This window comes from Lynx canadensis, chromosome E1 (genome assembly GCF_007474595.2).
Source record: "Lynx canadensis isolate LIC74 chromosome E1, mLynCan4.pri.v2, whole genome shotgun sequence".
Lineage (NCBI taxonomy): Eukaryota > Metazoa > Chordata > Mammalia > Carnivora > Felidae > Lynx > Lynx canadensis.
The window spans coordinates 58,191,737-58,217,773 of NC_044316.2; the positions used below are offsets into that span (position 1 = coordinate 58,191,737).

Below are 26,037 nucleotides of genomic sequence, written 5' to 3' on the forward strand. Positions count from 1 at the left end.
TCCACAGGTCGTTTCCGCAAACCCGATGGCCGTCTTCTCAAATGCCGGTACACGAGCCCTGGGGGGCTCCTTCCGGATGAAGGTGGACTGATATTAGCAGCCGGTGGTGACATGGGATCAGTCCCCACTCCACTGCATGTTTATGAATCACTAGGCAGAGTGAACCACGTTGTCCGCAAAAAGAGGGGTCAGGAAGAGGGCATGCATGTGACCGGCAGGGGACAGTTCCAAGGTGGGAGGCAGTGTTGTGCATAATCGTTTCTGGGGCTGGAGCGCCCCGGGCCGGAGGCCTCCAGTTCTGCCGGCCCTAGGTGCATGAACTTGGGGGAATTTATTCTCTGAGGCTCAGGGTCCCCATCTGTAAAATGGGGGCAACCTCAGTCCTGACTTTATGGGTTTGTTTTTAGGGTTACGTGACGTCATGCATAATAATCAGAAATTATGTACACGGCAACCATCAACGCTGGAGCATTGTTAAGAACTTTCTGTAGCCATATTCTGAGCCGCTGCTCACCATAAACACTCCACAAGCCAACAAGTGCCACAGAAAACATAATGACCTCATTTAGCGTACAACTTGCCTCCCAGTACCAACAATGGGCAGCTGTTCTTGAACCCCTCAGTTACTACTACAAGGCAATCCCTACTTTGCAAGTTTTCATGGTTCTTAAAAGCATTCAATAGTCACTAATCAGTTAATGTTAATATTCCTAATGAGGAATTTCTTTTTTTTTTTTAATGTTTATTTATTCTTGAGAGAGAGAGAGAGACAGAGCGCAAGCAGGGGAGGGTCAGAGAGAGGGAGACACGGAATCCAAAGCAGGCTCCAGGCTCCAAGCTGTCAGCCCAGAGCCTGACGCGGGGCTCGAACTCACAAACCGCGAGATCATGACCTGAGCCACCCAGCGCCCCTCTAACGAGGAATTTCTTTTTTTTTAATCTTTTTTTTTTTAATGTTTATTTATTTTTGAGAGAGACAGAGACAGAATGAGAGTGGGTTGGGGCAGAGAGAGAGGGAGACGCAGGATCGGAAGCAGGCTCCAGGCTCCGAGCTGTCAGCACAGAGCCTGACGCGGGCCTCGATCTCACGAGCGGCGAGATCATGACCTGAGCCGAAGTTGGAGGCCCCACCGACTGAGCCCCCCAGGCACCCCAGCACATGGCCATTTTTGAGAACCATTTCTCACTTCCCCGATACAAGAACTGGGGCCTTCAGGCGGTAAAGAAGTGTCCACAAGACCAGTGCAGGGGGTAGGGGGGGATGGGGGGTAGCAGCCTCACTTCCCTTCTCAGCCTCTCTCTCTCCCCCCCCTCATGTGAACTTGGGGCGGCAGCAGAGCAAACTTCACGGTGGGGAAAGAGAACATATTATGTCTTTTCTATCTCCGAATAGAACCTGAACTAGACTGTGGCCAACGTGTAACACCAAATTCCGAGTGTGGGAACAACGGAATTTCAAGATTCACTAGCTTCTGGCTCCTTAGGGTATATTTAGCAACCCTAAATTGCCTATTTTTTTTTTTCTTTCTCTTTTTTAAGTAAAGAACGAGGGGGAAAGCGCCCAGGCCTAAAGGAAGTGAGTTTCCTGACATGCGGTGCTCACAGCCAGACCACCCGACCCTAAGGCCCAGCAATGCTGAGAGCGCGCGCGCTGTTGGGCTGGAAAGCACACTTCGGGGGGCTGTGTGTGCAAACGGCGGCCCCCTACAAGTTCTCGTTCGCGTGCTCCGACGATCCAGCCAGACAAAGACCGCAAGTTCCCCGGTCCGCCGGCTCCAGACAGGCGGGGACGGAGTCTCCCCGAATTAGGTCCACTCCCAGCCCCGGGCGCCGGCGCCCGCCGCGGAGGGGGTCCCCAAGGGGCCCCCGCGTGGTCCCGGGGTGCCTCCACGCCGCCCCGCTTCTGCCCGGGCCCCGCTCCTCTTGGGGCTGCGGCCGGACCCCGGCCCCTCCCGGGCCCCGCCGCTGCAGGCCCAGCGCCCCGCGCGCGCTCCCACCCCGTCCCCGCCAAGGGGGCGCCGCCCGGTCCCCCGCGGGCCCCTTGCGCCCCGCCCCCGCGGCCCCCGCCCGGGCCCGATACCCACCCGGGTCCCGCAACGCGGGCCGGAGTCGCACCGGCTCCCGGAGCCGCCGCCGCCGCTGCCCGCCGCCGCCGCCGCCGCCGCCAGTGAGGCGCGGCGGGGCGGGGACGCGCGGCGAGGCCCGGCCCCCGGCCCGCCCCCGGCCCAATCCCGCCCGCCCCGGCCCCTAACCCGGTCCCCGGCCCAACCGAGACCCCAACACGGACCCCAACCCGGCCTCGGGCCTAACCCGGCCCCGGATCCAGAAGGGACCTCAAACCGAACCTGGACCCAAGCCCGGCCCAACCCGGCCCGACTCAGACCCCAACCCGGACCCCACCTGCCCGCTCCCCCACCCCGACCCCGGCCCAACCGGGATCCCAGCCCAGCCCCGGGCCCAACCCGGCTCCCGGCCGATCCCCCACCCCCCACCCCGCAACCCCTTGGTCCGACCCGGCCCTTCCCCCGTCGCCTTTCGCCCTCGAGACTCAAGTCCCCTGCGCCAGGCCTCCCCAATTCCGGTCCCGGGGACTCTGCCCCCGACAGCAGCTCCGAGTCCCCCACGCGGAGTGAAGGCAGGACCCCTGGGACGCTCCACGTGCGCGCTCGCCCTCTCCGTTTACAGTTTTCCTATTTTGGGGTAGGAAGGGATCATCACCCACCAAAGTGCCACCGAGCCTCCGTCCCCCGCCGAGGAGTCTTCGCGGCACCTCCGCGGAGGGGACGCCGACCCCCCCCCCCCAGTTATGGGGATGGATGGGTGGACACTAGGCTGGGGTTCCCGCCCCCCCCCCCACGGAGAAGCCTGCTCCTGAGCCCCTCGAGCCCCCACCTCCGCCTGCCACTTTCGGGGCGCTTGGCGGTCGCCGGTGCCCGGGGCAGCGGAGTTGCCTGGCTGGACGCTCGTAGACACGGCGGTCGCTTTACAGAACCCGAGCCGGACGGGACAGAGCTCGGACTCAGAGACGGACAAACCATGTGTGCGTGAGTGTGTGTGTGCACGTATTTCGGTGCTGTGCGCCTCTAGCGCGCTTCGGTGGCACAAAGGCCGCGCCGCCGCGCAGCCAGCGCCAGCCCCGCGCGTGGTCCCCGCCCGCCGGATGTTGACGGCGTCGCCTAGCAACGGGAGATGGCGGAGCCGGGTGGCCCGGCCGGCGGGTAAGCGGGGCGAGGGTCGCGGGTCTCGCAGCGCCCCCACGCCTCCCCCTTGGCGTAGCCTCCGGGGCGTCCCTTCCCCTCACGCCCCCTTCCCCGCACCTGCGCCCCTCCCATCTCCGCTCCGTTGGGGTTTCCCGCCTCCCCCCAACCCCGCCACCCCCAAGCCTCCTCGCCCCTTCCCGTCTCCAGTCCCTTTGTCAGCGTCCCCCTCGCTCCGGCCGCTCAGCTCCCTGAACCCCAGTACTTGCTAGCCCCGCAGTAACCATGGCAACACTATGCTTGGCTGTGCCTGCTGAGAGGCCTGGGAGTGGGGGTCTCTGTGGGCCTGGGCCGCTCCGCCCCTCCGTCCTGGAAGGGCGAACCCCTCCCCCTCGCCAGGCCGGGGGTGGGGGGGGCGGGGGGAGGGGGTGCGGGAGGGGAAGGGTCAGGGTCCCTGTGGCCTGGAAGCCCCTGGGTGACCGTCCTCCGCACACAGGTAGACAGTAGCCACATAAAGAACCTGCCACCAGCCTCTGTGCTCTCGAGCTTTATTTAAAAGGACAGAAACTATTTTAAAGAATTTGACCTTTTACTTTTGATGCTTCTGTAGTGTTTCATTAAAAAAAAAGTCGATCTATATGTACTGATATGGAAAGAATTCCAAGTTACAGAAAATGAAAAGACTAAATGGCAAACAGTATGTAGAGTGTGAGCTCTAAGTGTGTGTGTGTGTGTGTGTGTGTGTGTGTGTGCGCGCGCACGCACGCGCGATTAAATGCATAGAAAAGTATTTGAAAGAATATACCCTTAAATCTCTTCTATTACTAGTGGTTCTCTTGAGAAGGGGAGGGAGAGTCACAGAGGATTTTCACTGTGTCACACACTTCTGGGTTAGTCTGACTTTTTTTAAAAAATAAGCTTGTATTTTTCATTAGAAGACATAATTTTAAGAATGTAAATGATAGGGCACCTGGGTGGCTCCGTGAGTTGAGCATCTGACTTCAGCTCGGATCCCGTGGTTTCGTGGGTTCCAGCCCCACATCAGGCTCACTGCTGTCGGTGCAGAGCCTGCTGAAGTTCAAATCCTCTGTCCCCCTCTCTCTGCCCCTCTCCCTTTGTGCTCTCCCCCCAAATAAATATTAAAAAAAAAAAAAGAATGTAAGTCATGACATTCTTGTACTATGGAAATCATGGAGAAACTAACCAAGGGTCTCTGAATTTGTCCCTTCTGTGCAACATTCTTTTATTTTGTATTTCTTTTCCCCAGTTTTGTCCCAGACACACACACACACACACACACACACACACATATATATATGTGTGACTTTTCAGGGTGACTTTTTTTTTTACAGAAAAAAAGGTGACTTTTCTGTTGTAATCTACTTACGCTGTTCCTTTGATGTTTCTGTAATTATTTTTCATTCATTCGTACAGCGACTCTTTTGTGGCACTCCCTCCCTCCATGTAACAGGTATGATCTAGTGCTGGGGTTGGTGACAAACATAACAAAGTCATGGCCAACAGCCTAGAGGGAAGGCAGATAATGAACAAGTAAATAAGAATATATACAGACACTGGGAGGTCATAAATGCTAAGAAAAAGAACGCTGTTATTGGAAACTTAGACTGTATATCTGCACCCAGGTCTGAGCCAGAAGGTGAATCAACTGCTGAAGGAGAGAAGGACCAGAATAATGAAGGCGGGGACCAGAGTGTTGAAGGCGACAGGGTAAGGTTCCCTGTGGGGTGGGCTGTGTGTGTTGGGCTTGTAGTCACGGAATTAAAGAGTTAAGAGCTGTTCAAGAAGACCGTACAGTGATCTTGTACCTTGCACTAGAACAGACTCAATCCCATCGCAGAGAAACTCGTTTTCCTTCCTTCCCATTCTTGAGTGTTGGTGGCTAGTCAGGATGCCCCCCACCCCCGTCTCCTACTCAGATCACCCTGAGGTTTTCGGAATTCGGTTTCTATAGCAAAGGACACAAAAATCACAAACACTGGAGGGAACAGATAAAGCATGGAGTGTATTCTCTCAGTGACACTCAGACGTGTACAGATGCGATTTTCCCGTCCGCATCATTACACAATGAAGAGTAAAACTTCACAGGGTGCCTTATACTGTGTTTCCTGATTTTTTCCCCCTGCCACGCATCTATAGATCCCACCAACAGAGAGGAGCAGTGACCAGAACGATGACGAGGCTGTCGATGCCGCAAAGCTTTCTGAAGACGATGAGAAAGTCACAACTGAAGGAGAACCAAGATTGAGGGGAGAAGTCGAAAGTGTTGAAGAAGTGGAGACAGAAGAGGAATTTGAATCTGAAGGAGAGTTCGAATCCGATATGGAAGGCACATCACCCGAAGGGAAAGTCAGTTCTATGGATCTGGCTTCTTTATACAAAAGTCCTGCGGAGATGCCCAGAGAGGAAGCGGGCCCCACATACCTGTACGAACATGTGGGCGGGGAAGCTGTTCCTGAAGACAGAGGAGCCCCCGGTCTGTCAGAATCCGGAGAACCAAGGGACATCTCCGCACAGCCATCCCTGCAAGGCTTGGGCTTATCCGAGCAAATAGGCCGGGATGCTTCCAGACCCCAGACTAGCACGTCGGTGAGTGGCCCTGAGGTCTGTTTTATGAAAGTGTTTTATTGCCTCTGTGGTCTGTCACCCCGGGTGAAGAACTCGGGGCACGTTATAAAAACACATCGCAATTCCTGTTAGAAATTTCTTAGCAAACTGAGGTCTTAGGACCCGCTGTTGAATGCCAAGAGTTTCTGGACCTTTCTTTGGTGTTCGCCAACCCTAGGTTGGGAACATTTCACGTAAGGGCATCCAGGATTCTGGTCTCCAGAACGGCACTGTCCAGTGAAACTTTTCATGATGATAGAAATGCTCCTTATCTGTGCTGTCCAACATGGTTGCCATCAGTCACATGTGGCTTCAGAGATGGAGGGACTGAGTTTTTAATTAGGATTCTAATTAAATTGATATAACCACCTGTTGCTAGTGGCTGCCATATTGGACAGGGCAATTCTAGATCATAATGATTATAATGACAATAGTTACTGTCTTTTAATTTTCTTTTCTTCTATTTCTTTTTATTTTTTTAATATGAAATTTATTGTCAAATTGGTTTCCATACAACACCCAGTGCTCATCCCAACAGGTGCCCTCCTCAATGCCCATCGTCCACTTTCCCCTCCCTCCTACCTCCCATCAACCCTCAGTTTGTTCTCAGTGTTTAAGAGTCTCTTATGGTTTGGCTCCCTCCCTCTCCAACTTTTTTTTTCCTTCCCCTCCCCCATGGTCTTCTGTTAAGTTTCTCAGGATCCACGTAAGAGTGGAAACATATGGTATCTGTCTTTCTCTGTATGGCTTATTTCACTTAGCATAACACTTTCCAGTTCTATCCACGTTGCAACAAAAGGCCATATTTCATTCTTTCTCATTGCCACGTAGTATTCCATTGTGTATATAAACCACAATTTCTTTATCCGTTCATCAGTTGATGGACATTTAGGCTCTTTCCATACTTTGGCTATTGTTGAAAGTTCTGCTATAAACATTGGGGTACAAGTGCCCCTATGCACCAGCACTCCTGTATCCCTTGGGTAAATTCCTAGCAGTGCTATTGGCGGGTCATAGGGTAGATCTATTTTTAATTTTTTGAGGAACCTCCACACTGTTTCCCAAAGTGGCTGCACCAGTCTGCATTCCCACCAACAGTGCAAGAGGGTTCCCGTTTCTCCACATCCTCTCCAGCATCTATAGTCTCCTGATTTGTTAATGATTATCTTTGAGAGAGAGAGAAAGAGAGGGAGAGAGAGAGCACAAGGAGGGAAGGGCAGTGGAAGAGGGAGAGACCGAATCTGAAGCAGGCTCCAGGCTCTGAGCTGTCAGCACAGGGCCTGACGCAGGGCTCGAACCCACGAACCGTGAGATCATGACCTGAGCCGAAGTCGGCCCCTTAACCGACTGAACCACTCAGGCGCCCCTCTTTTTCAAATTTTTGAACAAGCATGGGATTATAGAAAAATTGAATCATGAGGGCATCTGGGTGGCTCAGTCAGTTAGGCGTCCGACTCTTGATCTCAGCTCAAGTCTTGACCTCAGAGTCAGGAGTTCAAGCCCCATGTCGGGCTCCACACTAGGCGTTGAGCTGCTTAAAAAACAAAAGAAAGACAGAAAAAAGGAAAATTGAAGTATTATTAGAAGAACTTTTTATTTTTTTAACCTCGGAGAGTAAGTTGACGATCTGATGCCCCATTGCCTCCAAGTGCTTCTGTGCGTGCCTCCCACGAACAACCAAAATATAACTATCAAAATCAGGAAATTTCATCACATTACCAGATAATCCTCAGGCCTCATTCACCAAGTGTCCAAATGATGTCTTTTATAACAGAAGTGCGTTTCAAATCACATGTGGCTTTTAGCTGTCCCTTCTGTCAGGACTTAATCTTTCCTTGACTTTAATGGCCTTGACACTTTTAAAGATCACCAGCCAGCCACTTTTAAAATGTCCCTCAGTTTGGACATTCCTGGTTTTCCTCTTGATGCAATCTGGGTTGTGATCCAATGGAAAGGGTTCACAGATGGATTCTGTGTCCTCCTTGTGTCCTAACAGGTGGCACACAGTCATAGTTTGTCCCATTACCAATGATGTTGGTGTGGATCCCCTGATGAAAAAGTGCCATTCTTCTCCACTGCGAAGTTACCGTTTACCCCTTTGCATGTAAGAAAAATTGGGTGTGGGGGCGCCTGGGTGGCTCAGTTGGTTAAGTGTCCAACTCTTAGTTTCGGCTCGGGTCATGATCTCACGGCTAGTGAGTTCAAGCCCCACGTTGGGCTTCAAACTGACAGTGTGGAGCCTGCTTGGGGTTCTCTCTCTCCCTCTCTCTCTGTCCCTCCCCTGCTCACTCTCTCCGTCTCTCAAAATAAATTAATTAAATAAAAAGAAAAGAAAAGAAAAGAAAAATTGTGTGGGAAGGCGCTCTTTTTGTTTAAGATAGGAAAGTGAGTATTTCAAATGAAGAAAAAAAATCACATTACCACCATATTTCTAGGAGTTCATATTTCTCTCAGCAGTGTGTACAGGTCCATCTTTTATCAGATTTATCCCTCACTATTTTGGATTTTTTGATGGTATTTTAATGTCTTCCAATGTTTGTTGCTATATTGTATATAGAAACACAACTGATTTTTGTATATTGATCTTATATCCAGCAACATTGCTAAACACCCTGCTAGTGAGGGGCAGAGAGAGAGGGGGAGAGAGAGAATCCCAAGCAGGCTCTGCTCTGCCAGCACAGAGACAGACCGATGCGGGGCTCCGACCGACAAACCGTGAGATCATGACCTGAGCCAAAAGTGAGAGTTTGTCACTTAACCGACTGAGCCACCCAGGCGCCCCCAACACCCTTGTTAGTTCTAGTAGCTTTTTTGTTTTTGTAGAATCCATACAATGCTTCATAAGGATGATCATGTTGTTTGTGAATAAAAGCAGTTTAATTTCTTCCTTTCAAATCTAGATGCCCTTCATTTCTTTTTCTTGCCTTCTTACACTGGCCAGAACTTCCAGTACAACACTGAATAGAAATTGTCCCCAATTTGGCCTATGAGAGCCCATTTAAGTTGGTCTTTGTGTCCTTCTGACGTACCCACATCATGCTTTTTTTTAACTGCCGTCATCCTTGGAGAACTTTCTCATTCTCTGGCACAGAACTGCCTGGCCCTAGAATCAGACATTTCTCCAGGAGCCTGGTTTCTTTTCATGGAAAACAGAATTTAGAAGTCAAGATTCAGGTGCCAGGTAATCTCATTGACTGGGATGTCACTGTCCCCAGGACCTCTCAGTATCATACACACCACACATGCACACACCACACACACACACACACACACACACACACACCCCAACCTCACACCAACCTTTCTCTAACACCACTCACCCCCGAGTGGGTTCCTCTTGATGTCCTCCCTTTCCATATTCCCATGTCCTTTTTCCAACAATGGGAAGCCGAGCCTCCATTCTCCTTGATGTAGTTATTAATTTGATCAGCCCCCCAGGTGTAACCCTTACTGCATTTCTCCACCCTCCAGTGGACCCTTCTCACCCCACCTGAACTGCGACACCCCACACTGGGATGCCCCAGTCACCCTCGTCACTGTGGGGCCAACCCCACCCAGGCAGGCCCCAGGATGTTTGGGCTCTGACTCTGTGCCAGGCCATCGTCTGTGGGGACTCCTGTCTCCAGGCCCAGGCCTGTCACCTGTGCGGTGATGACCCCCCACAGGGACGGTCTCTGGAACCAGCCCTCCTCACCCCACTTTAGGCCAGCCCCACCTGCTGGCTTCAGGTTTGAGTTGTTCTGGAAGGAAAGCAAGGAGCAGGGTTACATTCCTCTATCTTCGACTCTGGGCTGGACGCGCCTACACCCTTGACGTTGCTGTCTCAGTGAATCTGACAACAACCCTGTGGGGCAGGAACTATGATTACTGTACAGATGAGGGAACGGGCGGACAGACTTCCCTGCCCAGAGTCGCACAGCTGTGATGGTTTGCTCTCGATCCAAAGCCACCGTCTGAACCACAAAGCAAAGATCCTGCGCCCCACCTGATGAACCCTAGAGAGTTATAGCTTTGGAGAATACATGGTTTGATGCCCACTAATTAAACTCAGAAGAGCAAGTGTCTCCACCTCGTAAGATGTCCAGAAGATGGGAAGTGTGGGCCACTTGGTGATGTGAGCTGTAAACTCAGTGTGCGTCCGTGGGTCTAGTTTCTAGAAAATGCACAGGGAAACAGTTTCCAAATGTGATCGGCCAGAAGGGCAGAGACAAACCTGAGAGGGAGCCCGATTTTCCTTCCTCCCAGCTGGTGCTCAGTCTTTAGAAAGAAGAGGAATTGCGGGGAGGGAGCTGCCACGTGCATCGGCCTCTGGATGCCTCGTTGAATTCTCAGGGGAGAAGCCTTTTCTGGACACCGCAGAGGTGGGCTTTTGACTCTGGGCCCCCATTACTGTCATTACGGTTCTGGACGCCTCGGGGGTGGTTTCTAGAATCGGCATCATCTGAGGAAGTATTAGAAAGAGCACGAGCTGAGGGTTGAGGCGTCCCAAGTCTGCACCTGCCCTTGGCCGACTGTGGGAACTTGAGGCAAGGTCTTTAGCTGCTGTGAGGCTGCTTCCTCCCCACCCCCCCGCCCCCCCTCCCGCCGCCAGATAACAGAAGTGACTCCTATCACCTCCTCACGGGGTGTTGTGCGGGGTCATTGTTGTTACCAATACCCACCAGTTCAGCAGGAGCAATAATTATCATCAACAGTAATATTATTGCAAGAGTATCTTTTAAAGCTAAAACGGAGGCAGGCATTTTTATCGAGAGAAGATGTTTTCTTTTCTTTTTTTAAAAATTAATTTATTTTTTAATTTACATCCAAGTTAGTTAGCAGGTAGGGCAACCATGGTTTCAGGAGTAGATTCCTTAGTGCCCCTCCCCCATTTAGCCCCTCCCCCCTCCCACCACCCCTCCAGTAACCCTCAGTTTGTTCTCCATATTTAAGAGTCTCTTCTGTTTTGTCCCCCTCCCTGTTTTTATATTATTTTTGCTTCCCTTCCCTTATGTTCATCTGTTTTGTATCTTAAAGTCCGCATATGAGTGAAGTCATATGATATTTGTCTTTCTCTGACTAATTTCGCTTAGTATAATACCCTCTAGTTCCATCCACGTAGTTGCAAATGGCCAGATTTCATTCTTTTTGATTGCCGAGTAATATTCCACTGTATATATACCACGTCTTCTTTATCCATTCATCCATCGACGGACATTTGGGCTCTTTCCATACTTTGGCTATTGTCGATAGTGCTGCTATAAACATTAGGGTGCATGTGCCCCTTCGAAACAGCACGCCTGTATCCCGTGGATAAATGCCTAGTAGTGCAATTGCTGGGTCGTAGGGTAGTTCTATTTTTAGTTTTTTGAGGAACCTCCCTACTGTTTCCCAGACTGGCTGCACCAGTTTGCATTCCCACCAGCAGTGCGAAAGAGATCCTCTCTCTCCGCATCCTCGCCAACATCTGTTGTTGCCGGAGTTGTTAAGGTTAGCCATTCTGACAGGTGTGAGGTGGTATCTCATTGTGGTTTTGATTTGTATTTCCCTGATGATGAGTGATGTGGAGCATTTTTTCATGTGTCGGTTGGCCATCTGGATGTCTTCTTTGGAGAAGTGTCTGTTCATGTCTTTTGCCCATTTCTTCACTGGATTCTTTGTTTTTTGGGTGTTGAGTTTGATAGGAGACTTTTTCTTATCAGGATGTCCCTAAAGTGGAATGGTTTGGAAAAAAGTAGAAGCAACCCTCTTGCCTGGGGCTGAGGCTTTCCAGCAGCCTTTTGTACAGAGGAGGCTCAGAAATGTTGCTTACCATCCTCGGGGAGATCAGCATCTGGAAGCAAAGAACCCCACATGTGACACACGTCCATACCTCAGCATGTACACTTTGCTACAGTTCTAGACCGGCAGAGACCATTCCTGACTTCCTGGGGTCAGGGGCGTAGATGTTTTCCATTTTGCAAAAGCCAAATAACCTTTACATCCAAATGGTTTTCTTTTGTTTTAGCAATTACGTTGAACTTTGAACACTGGAATAGGTCAAAATCAAGTAACTTCAGTCCTGATGAAGCCCTCGTTGATTTGGGTTTGGTTGTTCTTGCTCTAGAAATCCTCGCACGAAGAGCTCCAGCAAAAAGTCTTCCCTCTGGGGACACGACACCATCTCCGACTGAGCCAGGGAAGTAGCATCACGTCCTTGGACTTTGACGAGCTGCTCTTGAGCACGAAAGAACCCTTCACGCAGGAGCCAGGTACCACGGCACCCGCCGGGCCGTCCCATCCTGTCCACGGGATAAGCCCCTTCACTTCCCCTTCGGTGTGAGCAGTGCCACTCATTCACCACCTGTTACCTCATGTCTTGTTCAGCTATGAGCCTAAAGACAAAAATGTTACTAATAGGTATTATTCACTCTGTCGCATCACGTTTAATCCTTACAGTAACCTGATGACGTAGGGACCAGTCTCCCATTTTACAAAGATCCTAAGAGTCATTTAGTGGCCTATCCGAGTAAGTGGCAGAAGCAGACCGTGACTGAGAGCCGATGACGTCCCAAACCACAGCCCCTGACTGCCACTTCCTGCTGCCTCCTGGTCTCACAGAGGGCTCGGCCACAAAATCCTCCAGTGTACGTGTTTTCTGAGTTTCAGAGGCTTGCTCGGCACGCCCTGTCCCCTATCCCAGTGTGGTGGACGTGGGAAAAGCAAATCGGGGTATTTCTTATTCCTTACGGTACATGTGCGTGGACGGTCCAGCTAACAAAGCCCTGCATCACCCCGCAAGTGACCCAAAGATAGCTCACATCTGAACGAGTTAAAAACAGAACAGGATCTCTCTAGCTCAGGTGGATAGGGAAGCCGGAAGTGGAGCCTCACAGATATTTCATTTCTTGTCAATCTTTTCAGCCGTTTCCCATCAAAAACAAAACAAAACAACGTAGTCCCTCAGTAAGGAGCCAACTGTCACCCAATATTCCCTATCTGTGTCTAGAAAAGTATCTACAAAACATCTTTCCTTCTTGGAATATATTAAAGGTAATATACATTACCTTTTTAAAATTTTTACCTTCTTTACAATTTTTTTGAGTGAGAGATCGAGAGCAAGCAGGGCAGGGGCAGACAGAGAGGGAGACAGAATCCCAAGCAGGCTCTGTGTTGTCAGCACAGAGCCCAACGCGGGGCTCGAGCTCACAGATCGTGAGATCATGACCTGAGCCGAAATCAAGAGTCAGATGCTTAACGGGCTGAGCCACCCAGGCGCCCCTACATTACCTTTAAAATGTGATCCTTTCATGCGTGCGCTCTCAAAAATAAAAAATAAAGTGCGATCCTTTTTATGGACCATGTAAATCGACACATAGAAGATTCACGAACAGAAGACCCTGTAAGCAGCGCTTCTGAGCCCCAACCCCCTGGATGTTTGTCTCTCTTTTCCACCGTGTTGCACGCGGTTGGACATCAGCCTCGCCTGATGGCGTCTGCAAGTGGCCTCGTTAAGCACCGTACTAGCCCCTCAACAGGGCTTGCTGTCCCCCCAGGTGTCCCCCCTGAGGAGCCTGATGCCGAGCCCGAGGGAGAGGCCGTGCCCGCCTTCCTGGACCAGATCCAGCAGCTAAGCCCTCCCAAGGAGGAGACTGTAGACGGAACAGAGTCCGAGGGCAGCGACGAGGCGGAGGAAGACAGAACCCCTCTGGTGGTTCTGGACCCAGACCACGTAAGGACATGCTCCCAGGCCTTGCTGGCGCCCTGCACACACGGAGAGCTCCCCACGCCCCACCCCAGCCCCGCGCGCCCCTCACCCTCTTGGCAGTTTGTCTGCACGGTTTGGGCCGCTGCTCTGTGAGGCGTCTTCTCCTGTTTTGCCAAGTCTCAACCTTGGCACGGCTGACACTGGGACCGGGTCACTCTCTGGGGCGGGGGGGGGGGGCACTGTCGGACATAGCGCCCCTGCTGCTTAGCCGTGACAGCCAGAAATGTCTCCAGATAGTGCTGGACGTCGGGTGGGGGCACGGTCACCCCCACTCAGAACCAGCGCTTGGAGCGAACCTACCAGGTTATGAGCTCCCTGGCCGCCCCCTCTGGTGAGCGGGGAAGGCAGATCTTGACCGGCCAAGCCCATTTGGACAGTCGCGGTGCCCACCCCCCACCCCGGAGAGGAGCGCTGGCGACCCAGGTCCATCACCCGTCTCATCTCCAGGGAAGTGGGGGAGGGGGGGTTCCAGGACCACCACCCCAGCTCACCCAGGCATTCCCCCAAGATAATGCGCTCAAGCCTTCAGTGCCTGGGACAGGGCCATGAGTGCCTTTAATCTGTGGCTGGCGGAGTAGGTCTCCGAGAAGAAGCGGGGAGCACCCGGCGTGGGAGTCCTTTCTGTGCCCCCAGGGAGACCTCTGGCGACCTCGGCTGTGCCCTGTATAGGCCAGGAGAGTGACCCCGGCCGGCTTCTCTGTCGTTTTAGCCCCTGATGGTAAGGTTCCAGGCTGCCCTGAAGAACTATCTCAGCCGACAGATACAGAAGCTGAACCTGGAACTTCAAGAGCTGGTGCGTATCTGTCCAGCCCCCCCCCCCCCACCCCGCCCGCCTGTGCGCCTCCGTCCGTTGACGCAGCCCCTCTCTCTGCGGCAGGGCGCGGCCACCAAGCAAAGCCGGGTCCAGCGGCAGGAGCTGGGGGTGCATCTGTACGGGGTCCAGCAGCACCTGGCCCGCCTGCAGATGCAGCTGGAGAAGAGCCACGACCGGCACTCGATGGCCGCCTGCGCCAGGCGACAGAAGGAGGAGGAGCTGCGGGCCGCGCGCCAGCTCTACGCCCAGACCTGCCCAGAACGCCAACGGCGAGCGCAAGAAGCGTAAGGCGGGGCGTCCCCGCGTGCTGTCACGTCCCCGTGCGCCTGCGCGACCCCGAGGGTGTCCCCCAGTGCCGTCATGACCCCGAGGGTGTCCACGTGTGCTGTCACGTCCCCGTGCGCCTGCGCGACCCCGAGGGTGTCCCCAGGGCCGTCATGACCCAGTGGGGCGTCCCCGCGTGCCGTCACGTCCCCGTGCGCCTGCGCGACCCCGAGGGTGTCCCCCAGGGTCGTCATGACCCAGTGGGGCGTCCCCGCGTGCTGTCACGTCCCCGTGCGCCTGCGCGACCCCGAGGGTGTCCCCCAGGGCCGTCATGACCCAGTGGGGCGTCCCCGCGTGCTGTCACATCTCTGTGCGCCTGCGCGACCCCGAGGGTGTCCCCGAGTGCCGTCATGACCCAGTGGGGCGTCGCCACGTGCTGTCACGTCCCCATGGGGAGGTGCCACACACCATCTCATCCCCCAAAGGCTCCCTGGGATCGCAGGGAGAAAAGGCAAGATGTGGTCAGATCCTAGGGGGCTTCCCAGGCTTTTTAGGGAGGGAAGTCATGTGCGTCTTCAAAGGCCCCTCATGAGGTGAAGCAGCAAACAGCGAAAGGGGACAGGGTCAGAGCTGAAGAGGCACGTGGGTCGTCGGGGCTTGGCAGGCTTTGAAGAAGCGGGAAGGAATGGGCGAGGCCCGGTCCGGAGCCCGGGGGCTTGAACGAGGCGGGGCCCACGGCCCAGGGCACAGGGCAGAACCCAGGGAGGCTTTGGACCCGATGAGGCAACAGGGCTTTTCCTAGTAAAACAGCCCCCACCCCGCCCCCAGCCTGCTCAGAGCCTGGTCGTCGGCCTCCCTGAACGGCCGCTGGCTCGCTTGCTCTGCTGTGACTAGTTCGGCCTGGGGCTTTTTCATGTTTCCAAGTTTCTTCATCAACTATGATCATTGCAACGGGGAATGTTTTAGACCCTGAGAAACGCAGAAGTTTCTGGATTGACAGAGTCGGGGTAAATGCTCATTTATCAAGCACCCTCCCCGATCACCACCAAATTAACAGAAAATACCGAAAAGAGAAGAAGGCGAAATTCATGCTGTAACAATAAACAGTCGCACCCTCCAGGTGGGGTAGAATGTAGGGCCCCCCACCCCCTCCACGCCAGGACCCCTCAGGGGAGGCTCAGGGTGTCGACAGGCTTCCGGAGAGATACAGTAATCTCTTGCACTTCGTGTCCTTCCTGGAGGTCACCGGACACAGGAAGGGAAGCTGTCCAGGTAGGGATTCCAGAAACGTTACGGTTTCTCCTTCCGGAACACGAGGGGATTCGGGCGGTGGTCCCGGTCCTGCCGATGGGGCAGACCCGTCCCAGGCACAGGGTCGACAACAAAAACGGAAGAGGACTGAGCATGTTCCAGTGGGTACTCTGCCCGAGATCTTCGAGGTCGTCACATCAGTAAAACGAGCAAAAAGGATGAGGGAAAAGGCTACTTGGAAATAAAAAATACAACCATCACCCAAACCCAAAACAAAATAAAAGTCTCTAAACAGACAAGTCAATACTGCTCAAAACTGAACTTGTAAACTAAGAGGCCACTTTGAGGAATTCTTCCCCGAATTCAGAGCAAAAACCCCAAGCAAAGTGATGGACGTTTTGAGAAGGAAATAAAAGCCACAGCTGTTAGATCTGGGACGGTCAACGTCCATCAGACAGAAATTCCAGGAGAACAGGGGCATTAACCGACAACGTCAGGGGAGAATATCTGTGTGAGTTCCGGAAAGCTGTGTCTTCAAATATGAAGACTCACAGAGGGCCGGACAGCTGGAAGAAAAAATAAACGTGCCTGGACACAGCTGGTGACATTTTTCAATTCCAAAGGCAAAGGAAAAAATGCTATCGGCTTACGGGCAGGACAAAAGTAGGCTCCGGCAGGCGGGGAGGACCCTCTGCCCCTTGCAGGAGCCCAGGGGACTCAGAGCCACCGGGACCCAGCCCAGCCCACAGCTCCCACGAAGTAGTTAGTTCCACGAAGGGCCAGGACCTTTTGTTTCTTGTCTTTTTTTTTTTTTTTTTGTCTTTTTTTTAAAGGCTTCCAGGTGATTCTGATGTGCAGTCAGGGCTGAGAATCACAGATGTCAAATGTAAACGACAAGGTAGCAATGCTCAGAAGGGAAGGGGACCAGAAGAGTCCTGTCCACACTCTCACGTCAAGAGACCACAGACTACTTGGGGCACGGATGGGAAAGAAGCCACGAATCACACTTGTGGCTGTAGGGGGAAGCCCTTGGATAAAACCCGTGACCTTGCATCGTTTCATTTAGCTTTTCGTTAACAACACCGAAATTAAAACATTCTACTTCCAAAGGCTTAAAAAGGGCAAATTAACCAAAAGAGGTAGGAAGGGGAAGTTAACAAAATAAAATGGCAGAACTGGTTTAAAAAAAATGAGCTGGTCTGATAGATAAAAATACTTAGTTGGTTTTTTTTTTTTTAACATTTATTCATTTTTGAGAGACAGAGAGAGACAGAGCACGAGCAGGGGAAGAGCAGAGAGAGGGAGACACAGAATCGGAAGCGGGCTCCAGGCTCCAAGCCGCCAGCACAGAGCCCGACGCGGGGCTCGAACTCACAAACTGCGAGATCATGACCTGAGCTGAAGTCAGATGCTCAACCGACTGAGCCACCCAGGTGCCCCCAAAATACTTAGTTTTTGAAATGACCAACCGATTGAATAAACTTCTGACGTGCTCAACAAACAGAAAGGGCGCGACACAATTAGCGACACTGAGAATGAGGACAATTCAGAGGCATCATTGTTTTTTATTTCAAGAAGCCCACGCACCGTACTGAGCTCATCATCGAAGAAACTGAAAACGTTATCAAACATCTATTTTCCCTAAAAGCACCAGTTTGTCGTCAAAGACATTATGAAAAAGTCCTACTAACCCGAAAGGAACAGACACCCTCCCATGTTGTCCAGCCCTCCAGAGGGTGGGAAATTTGGGAATCTTCCCAGGCTCGCTTTACAAAGCTCAGAATAACCCCCACTGCAAACGTGATAGCCACAAACACAGAAAAGGACCAAGCAGTCTCACCTTCGAGGTATGAAAACCTAAGTACGATAGTAGCAAATTGCATCCGGCCACAAATTAAAAGAAAAATATCTCGTAGTCAGGAAGGGCTTCCTTCTGGAACTCAGAAGGAATTCATTTCATCTGAAATGAAGAAATCTGCTAATCTAATGCATTATACTAGTGAGATAAAGGAGAGGGGAAAGAAAAATCTTCTGGGTGGGTACAGAAGGGGCGCTTGTTCAAACCCATCGGCCATCCTAAACTAGGGTAGAAAGAAAGTCCTTTGTACCTATTTTCAACAGCGAACAAGAAAACCGCACTGAGTGGCAACACCAGGGAAGTTACAGCTCCCGTCGGGAAGAAGCTGGAAGCCGCCAGCGCCCCGTGGGCCTTGCCTCAGAGGCTCCAGCAGGCAAAACAAATGAGATATGGATTTGGGATGGGAAATTCTCATTCTCTACCAATCATATGATTGTTTACCCAGGAGATTCCGGATTGTTGATTAAAACAAACACACACACACACACACACACACACACACACATACACACAGTGATAGAAACAGTAAGAAATCCATAAACTAGCTGAATGCCCGATCTAGCATTTTCTCCTATACCTGTAATATCCCATTAACAACTAATTTTTTTTTTTAAATCTTATCCACAATGGTTGTAACAACCATAAAATACTTAGAATAAATCTAACAAGGAGTGAGTGAGCCTATCCAGAGAAAACCAGTAAAATTTCACTGAAGGACATAAAACAGATTTCCATAAACAAAGCTCTCCCGTGTCATTGGAAGGAAAGCCACACAATATAGAAGGGTCACTTCTGTGACCCTTGATTATTTTCAAGAAGTAATAACTCAAAATTCAAGGGCTCTGGGACACGAAGTCCTGCAGCCTCCCCCCTCCCCCGGACCCCCTCCCCCTCCACGGGGGCACCTGGCGTCAGTGGTCCTTGTGTGTTTTTCTAAGGCTGTTTTGGGGTTTAAAAGCAAAGTGAGTTACAAGGATTTTTTTTTTTTTTTTTTTTTAGTAAGTATGTGCGGGGCACCTGGGTGGCCCAAGTCAGTTGAGCGTCTGACTTCGGCTCAGGTCATGATCTCTGTTTCTCTCTCTCTCTCTCTCTCTCAAAAATAAATAACATTTTTTTAAGAAAGTATGCACACGTTATACCCACTGCTCTGTCTCTTGCTTTCTTCTCGTATCAATGTATGCTGGAGGTTATTCCATATCAAGACATAAAAAGCTCTCCATTCTCCACGAACTGATTTTAAAGTTTACTTGGGAGACTAAACGCGCAAGAATACCCAAGAACGTTTTGACAAGGAAAGATAATGAAGGAAAATTGTCCCATCAGGTATCGACACTCGCTGTCAATCCACAGCCATAAACACAGAATGGCGCAGAAGGAAACACGGGCACACAGATCGATGGTGCGGAGCAGAACGGCAGGAAACGCGCCTGGGAATTTAGCTAATTTACTGCAAATTACAGAAATGCACAGATTGCGTTTTTAAGCCCCTAGCGTATGTTTTGATCACTCGGTCCTCTGAAAATAAATACCTAGGTGCCTATTTCACCCTATACAAAAAGCAAGGTCAGCTGCAGTAAATATTTAAGAAAATCACAGAAGCATTAGGAGAATACGTGGGATCGTTTTTAATTTTTTTTTCAACGTTTATTTATTTTTTTTTTTTTGAGACAGAAAGAGACAGAGCATGAACGGGGGAGGGGCAGAGAGAGAGGGGGACACAGAATGGGAAACAGGCTCCAGGCTCCAAGCCATCAGCCCAGAGCCTGACGCGGGGCTCGAACTCACGGACCGCGAGATCGTGACCTGGCTGAAGTCGGACGCTTAACCGACTGCGCCACCCAGGCGCCCCTGTGGGATCGTTTTTAAACACCATCTCGGGGTGAGGCAGGCCTCCGTAAGCGTGACGTGAAGCGCTGAGGCCGGAGGGGAGGAGCTCAGCACGTTTGCTTACACAGAAACTTAAAACTTACCAAGAGGGGTTGACAGAGTTGAAAGACAAACGGGGGAGAAACCCCGTTCGAGCACCTGCGACAACATCCATGTCCTCTGTGTTAGTTTTCCGCGGCTGAGAAACAGCTTCTCACCAACTTCGGGGCTTAAAACCAGCCCGTGGATCTGGGCGCGCACGCTGCCGGAGCTCAGAGGTCTGGCGCGGCTGGCGGGGCCCCCTGCTTGGCCATCACGAGGCCGAGGCCGAGGCCCAGCGCAGGCGGGAAGACCTGGGAAAATCCGACTCCAGGCTCATTCGTGTCGTTGGCAGAATGCAGCTCCTGGCAGCTGTAGGACTGAGTGGTGCTGCTCGCCGGCTGTGAGCAGGGATGGCTTTCAGCTCCTGGAGGCCGCCCACATCCCTGGCCAGGTCGCCCCTTTCCTCTGTGAGCCAACTTTGGAGAATTCCCCTCTCGTTGGGTCCCGTTCGTCCTGCAAACCTCCCCCACCCCCACCCCGACTTCCTCTTTGGCCACCAGTTGGACACAACTCGCTGCTTTTGAAGGGCTCACCTGCTTAGGCCTGGCCCACCCGGTCATTTCCCTTTCGATAGGTAACGCAATGCGATCGGAAGAACCGCACCCAAGGGCAAAGGCCAGGGGGGCCATTTTCAAGTTCTGCCCACCTGGCCTTTAATGCATCTAGAGTTCTTAGAAGTCGACCAACATCCCAGTAGCAGTGTGGCCGGGGACATGAGCAGGCAAAGTGGAGAAGGGACAGACCTGGCCATGAAGACGGTGAAACTCGGTTCAACTCCACCGATGTCACGAGAATGCACATTTAAATGAGCATTGGAAACACTGGCTTGTAGTTACTCGGGCAGCTAAGAAGCAAAGCACGGTTGGACTCGCGCTCTTAAGGAAGGTTCCGCCCACGCTCTCTCGTGTTTCAGGCGAGGGTGAATCGGTCAGCTCGGGCGGCCGTAACCCAGTGCCACGGAGGCCGGAAGTCGGAGATCTGGGTGTGGGCAGCGCTGGGTCCTCCCGAGGACTCTCTCCAGGCTTGTGGCCACCTCCTCCTCCCCTGGTCGTTCCTCTGTGCACCTGTGTCCTGATCTCTGCTCCCCATAAGGACACCAGCCATCAGGGGTTAGGGCCACTCGTATGACCTCGTTGTATGTCAATGATCTCTGTAAAGACATCTCTCCAAGCGCAGTCTCCCCCTGCCCCAGCCTGCCCTGGTGACCCCACTTCTGCAACACCTCCTCCGTCTCTTCCTGCTTCCTCCCCCACTCCCACTCCCGCCCCCCGTCATCCCTACCCACACAGGAGCCAGAGAATCCCCCAGCGCTGGAATTTTTACCGTCCTCTTGGATGCAAAAGAATGTCTTTCAAGGTTAAGCCACACCCCTGAAGGACACCTGCCATAACTCGCTACTCACCCAGCCACCGTGGGATCTATAAATCAGTCCTGGGCGTGGATCCACCCTTTAGAACGGAACGTTCTCTCCAAGTGGGCAGACTAGGGCTGATCGAGGGTTAGCTGCCTGAATGAGCTGGTGTTCTGGCTTTGGAAATCAGGCTCCTGTGAGTTTAGTCAAAAGTAGTCCATTCCTCGGGGTTTGGGAGTGGCAAGTGCGGCCTGGCCGGGCCTGGCCGTGGAGGACAGCCTTGGTGCTCCGGCCTGCGCCCCCAACATAGCCATCGCAGTCCGGGGGCTCCCGCAGAGCTGAGCCCCACTTAGGCCGGCTTCCTCCTGGGGTGTAGGGCTCTACCTAAGACTGGCAACCTCTAAGCAGTAAAAAACAAGACGAAACAAAACTCTGTAAAATTCACACGAGGCCTCACGGCCTGACACACTATCAGCAGATCCTTAGACACAGGGAGGGCCTCTAATACTTGGTGGGCAGCGGGCGGCTTGTTGTGATTCGTGGATACAGATCACATGTGGTTTTGTCTCTCCAACTGGACTAAGTCTGGGTCTTTGTTTTTTGTTTTGTTTTAACGTTTATTTATTTTTGAGAGATAGAAGGAGAGCATGAGCAGGGGAGGGGCAGAGAGAGAGGGAGACACAGGATCGGAAGCGGGCTCCAGGCTCCGAGCCGTCAGCACGGAGCCCGACGCGGGGCTCGAACTCACGAACCTCGAGATCGTGACCTGAGCCAAAGTCGGACGCTCAACCGACGGAGCCCCCCAGGCGCCCCGAAGGTCTCCGTAGTCTAGAAGCAGGTTCCCAGGCTCGGTTCACAACAGCGGGAGGGGGCCCTTCCGGGGCTGCGGGCCCAGACGGCGCCTCGTGCGCGGTGCCCAAGCAGCCCTCCCCCTCTTCCTCCCGCAGTGGCGGCTCTGCAGGCCGAGCTGGAGGGCCTGGCTCTGCACCTTTTCTACCTGCAAAACATAGACCAGGACGTGCGTGACGACATCCGCGTGATGAAGCGGGTGGTGAAGAAGTCGGAAGTGGAGCGGACGCGGGCCGAGTTGGAGAAGAAGCAGCAGGTGTTCTGCAAACTCGATGCAGTGACCAGACCTTTGATTTTCCAAAAGGCCCTTAGCTCTGCCTCTTGCGTGAATGCCGTGGCCCTGGGAGGCTGTGGCCGGCCGGAAGCGAGGCGGGGGGTGGTGCGGGGAGTCACTGACTTGGGTCGGGGGCTTCTGGAGAATTCTCTCTGAGGTGCCTGTCGTTCCCCAGGACCTTCACGTGGACCAGCTCACCAGCAAAGCCAACCAGCTGGAGGAACAAATCGCCCTGTTGGAGGCTCAGAGCTGCGCCCAGGCCGAGGACACCCGGGCTCTCAGGAAAGCAGTGAGCGAGGTAGGACCGTCACCCCAGCACTCAGCTGTGGAAGCACCCACTTAGCGCCCACCGCACGGTGCCCGCCCGGGGCCGGTGCCCGCTTAGCCCGCAGGCTCCCTGCCCAGCCCTGTGTCTCCCTAAGCGTCCCAGCATCCTGCTGAACCGTGGCGGGAGGGAGGGAGGGACTCGGTGTGGCACCGCATTCAGAAGCCAACACTAGGAACCAACGTTGCTGTGTCTTTTTTTTTTTAAATTTGTTTTCACATTTATTCATTTTTGGGAATGAGAGACAGAGCATGAGCAGGGGAGGGGCAGAGAGAGAGGGAGACACAGAATCCGAAACGGGCTCCAGGCTCCGAGCCATCAGCCCAGAGCCCGACGCGGGGCTCGAACCCACGGACCGTGAGATCACGACCTGAGCCGAAGTCAGATGCTCAACCGAATGAGCCACCCAGGTGCCCGTGTCTTTTTTTTTTTTTTTTTTTTTAAATCCGTGAATCGCCATCTGCACTCATGTGCGCAAGAACAACAGAAAGGAAACAAACCACTTTACTGGAGGGAAAAAAAAGCGCTTGAACAAGTGGACAGACATGCCTGGGCCCGTAAGGGAAAGCGGTCGGTGCTCCCCAGCCTGTGAATCTAGAATGTGTTGTGATCAGAATCTCGGGGCGGGGGGGGGGGGAGGAAAAAAAACAGTTGTACAGTTAGCAGAGAGGTTCTTAGGTTTATCTGAAGAATAAACTCAGAGGACTAGGCGGGAATCGTTTGGGAAGGGAGATTCAGGAAGGGGGACCAGTAATCCGTCTGCCCCGAACTGAGGGCTCTTGGGGCCGGTCACCCTCGCGTTATCCTACACATATCACCAGTTACAGAGCCCTGGAAGGTAAAATACTGTGTTCCTGGGGACGAGGAGAGACAAGCAGGCCATGGTAGCCTACGAGAGAGCCCAGAAGTAAGCAAACATTTGTGTAAAACTTGAGTAGATTATAAATCAGTAGAGAACAAGCGAATCGGGGACAACGGGGTAGGGACATTTGGTTAATCATTTGGGGAACAATTAAATCTCTTCCTCATACCAGACACTGAAGTAAATTCCAGATGGGATCAGGAATGCAAATGGGGGGAAATGCACTGGAAGAAAATACAAGAAAAATGTCTTTTAAATCCTGAGTCGGGCGGCCTTTCTCAGCACGGACACTAACGGAGCAGGTGGGGAGAGCAGGGCACACCCACCACAGCGTCTGTGGACCTCGGGCACCAGCCTCACGGAAAGGCGGGGAGCCACGCCCGGGAGACAGAGGCTTTCACCGACGAATAAGTCTGGGGCAGGAAGAGAGGGTTTTTCTTTTTCTTTTTTTTTTTTTTTTTACATTTATTTATTTTTGAAAGAGAGACAGAGACAGAGCATAAATGGGGGCGGGGCAGAGAGAGAGGGAGACACAGAATCCGAAGCAGGCTCCAAGCTCCGAGCTGTCAGCACAGAGACCGACATGGGGCTCGAACCCACGAACCGTGAGATCACGCCCTGAGCCGAAGTCGGACGCTCAACCGACTGAGCCACCCAGGCGCCCCTAGATTTTGAAAATCAGTAAGAAATGCCCTGTGCCTGATTCCACTATGTGGTGTTTGTGGACATATATACGCGATGCTGTGACTTCCTCTCCTTATGAATTTTGGTGCCTTCGGCCCCTCTCTTCTGGGTGCGTCGCAGCCAGGCAGGGCCGCCCCGAGTGCTGTGTATCCTGCCTTCCTGCCCCTGGAACAGCACGTGGCCCACAGCAGGTGCATCACAGACATTCGTGAATGAACGGATGAGGAACCAGTGATGGAAAGGACTCGACAGGGAGTTCTGCCGGGCTCACCAGGATGAACCAGCGAGGAGGGGAGTGTTCCTCCCGGGCTGGCAGTGAAAACACACGTGGGTCTTTATCAAGATCTCCATTCAGGGCGCCTGGGTGGCTCAGTCAGTTGAGCGTCTGACTTCAGCTCAGGTCGTGATCTCGTGGGTCGTGAGTTCGAGCCCCGCGTCGGGCTCTGTGCTGACGGCTCGGAGCCTGGAGCCTGCTTCCGATCCTGCGTCTCCCTCTCTCTCTGCCCTTCCCCTGCTCTGTCTCTCTCTCAAAAATAAATAAACATCAAACATTTTTTTTTTAAAAAGATCTTTATTCAAGGACAGCATTGTAACACGCATGGGGAAAGATGCTCCCCTACCCCCGGCCCAGCCCTAAAACTCCCCTACCCCCTCCCAAAATATCACTGGGGCTTCGCTCCGAGGAAAGTGCTGAAGATGCACGCAAGTAGAAATTGTGTAGATTTAAAAACTCCACCAGCAAAATGAATGGCGGGGGCGGGGGCAGGGAGGGCGGGCATCGGGTTCAAGAGTCACCACATATCCGTGCAGCGGAAGCCTGTCCGACAACCAAATACCTGCTGACACGAAAGCCTGTGCACAGCATGCTGATTTTTAGTTCTGGGTTACAAAACGTAGAGAACGTGACCGCACACACCCACACCCGCGTGCGCACACACACACACGTGCACACACACACACGTGCACACATGCACACAGAGACATCAGGGCCTGATGGACGCCCCCACCCAGCCGCCAGGTCGTTCTCCACGGTGCGGGCTCTTACGGGAAGGGCTGTCGGGCCCCGAGGCTCCGTCTGTGGACCGGAGTCATCGTGAGAACCAGCGACCCCCCCCCCCCCACGTCCGCATTCTCGACGGGGCGGGCATCAGTCACTGCCCACCACCCGCCTTCTCCCCCTCCTCGATCCCCTGGCTCTGAGCACCTCGCGGCCCTGAGTCAGGGCTCAGGTGGGTGCTCAATGCATCTTAAGAGCCGTATTTATGTTCACATTCGTCCTTTCACTGGTGCGCGATAGGAAAAGCACGAGTCACATCTGGGAAAGGAGGCGGTTCCGGCATTGGGGGCCCTCGCACACTCCCGTGGGGCCTCCGGCATAACGAGGTTCGGCCAACGTCCGCGTCACCCTGACTGTCCCCCGCAGGCCTGCACGGAGATAGACGCCATCCACGTGGAGAAAAGGCACATCGTGCAGCAGTGGGTCGCCTGCCTGGTGGGCATGAAGCACCGGGACGAGGCGCACAGGACCATCCGGGAGGCGCTCAGGTACGCGCACCCCTGGGAGGGCCGCTCGCTGCCCTGCAGGGGGCCGGGGCTGGGGTCTCGGGGCCACAGGCGGGTGCGCCCTTCGCCTGCTGGCCTTGGACAGGGTCAGGAGGCAGGGTCAGACGTGGGATCCAGAGCAAAGCAATCTCATGGTGCTTTTCGTGTGTGACGGGCCCCACGCTCAGCCTGGGCTGGCGTGGGCCTGAGGACCCTGGAGGGGGCTCTGTCATCACCCGGATCTGTCAGAAGAGGAGGGTGCGGTGGAAGGCAGCGCTGTGTGAGCCGGACTTGGGCACTGCCATGGTGGCCCCAGTGGGCCTCCCTCGGGCCTGGGGTCCGGCAAGCAGCACCCCATCACTGCCAAGGATAACCGGGGCCACAGAGCAACGACAGAGAGCATCCACGAAAAACGAGTCCCCGGAGGGGTGCCTGGTGGCTCAGTCA

At 53.4% G+C, this 26,037-nt stretch overlaps 1 protein-coding gene across 1 annotated transcript in view; it reads left to right on the forward strand.

Moving 5' to 3' along the window:
• Positions 1–3,180: 3,180 nt before the first annotated feature.
• CCDC40 (coiled-coil domain containing 40) overlaps positions 3,181–26,037 on the forward strand; it is a 42,892-nt gene continuing 20,035 nt past the window's right edge. The window contains 11 exon segments of the mRNA XM_030296691.1: positions 3,181–3,218; positions 4,841–4,925; positions 5,355–5,804; positions 11,908–12,052; positions 13,337–13,512; positions 14,258–14,341; positions 14,426–14,617; positions 14,619–14,646; positions 22,002–22,159; positions 22,353–22,475; positions 25,472–25,593. Coding sequence (XP_030152551.1) covers positions 3,190–3,218; positions 4,841–4,925; positions 5,355–5,804; positions 11,908–12,052; positions 13,337–13,512; positions 14,258–14,341; positions 14,426–14,617; positions 14,619–14,646; positions 22,002–22,159; positions 22,353–22,475; positions 25,472–25,593 — 1,592 coding nt within the window. The 5' untranslated portion in view covers positions 3,181–3,189.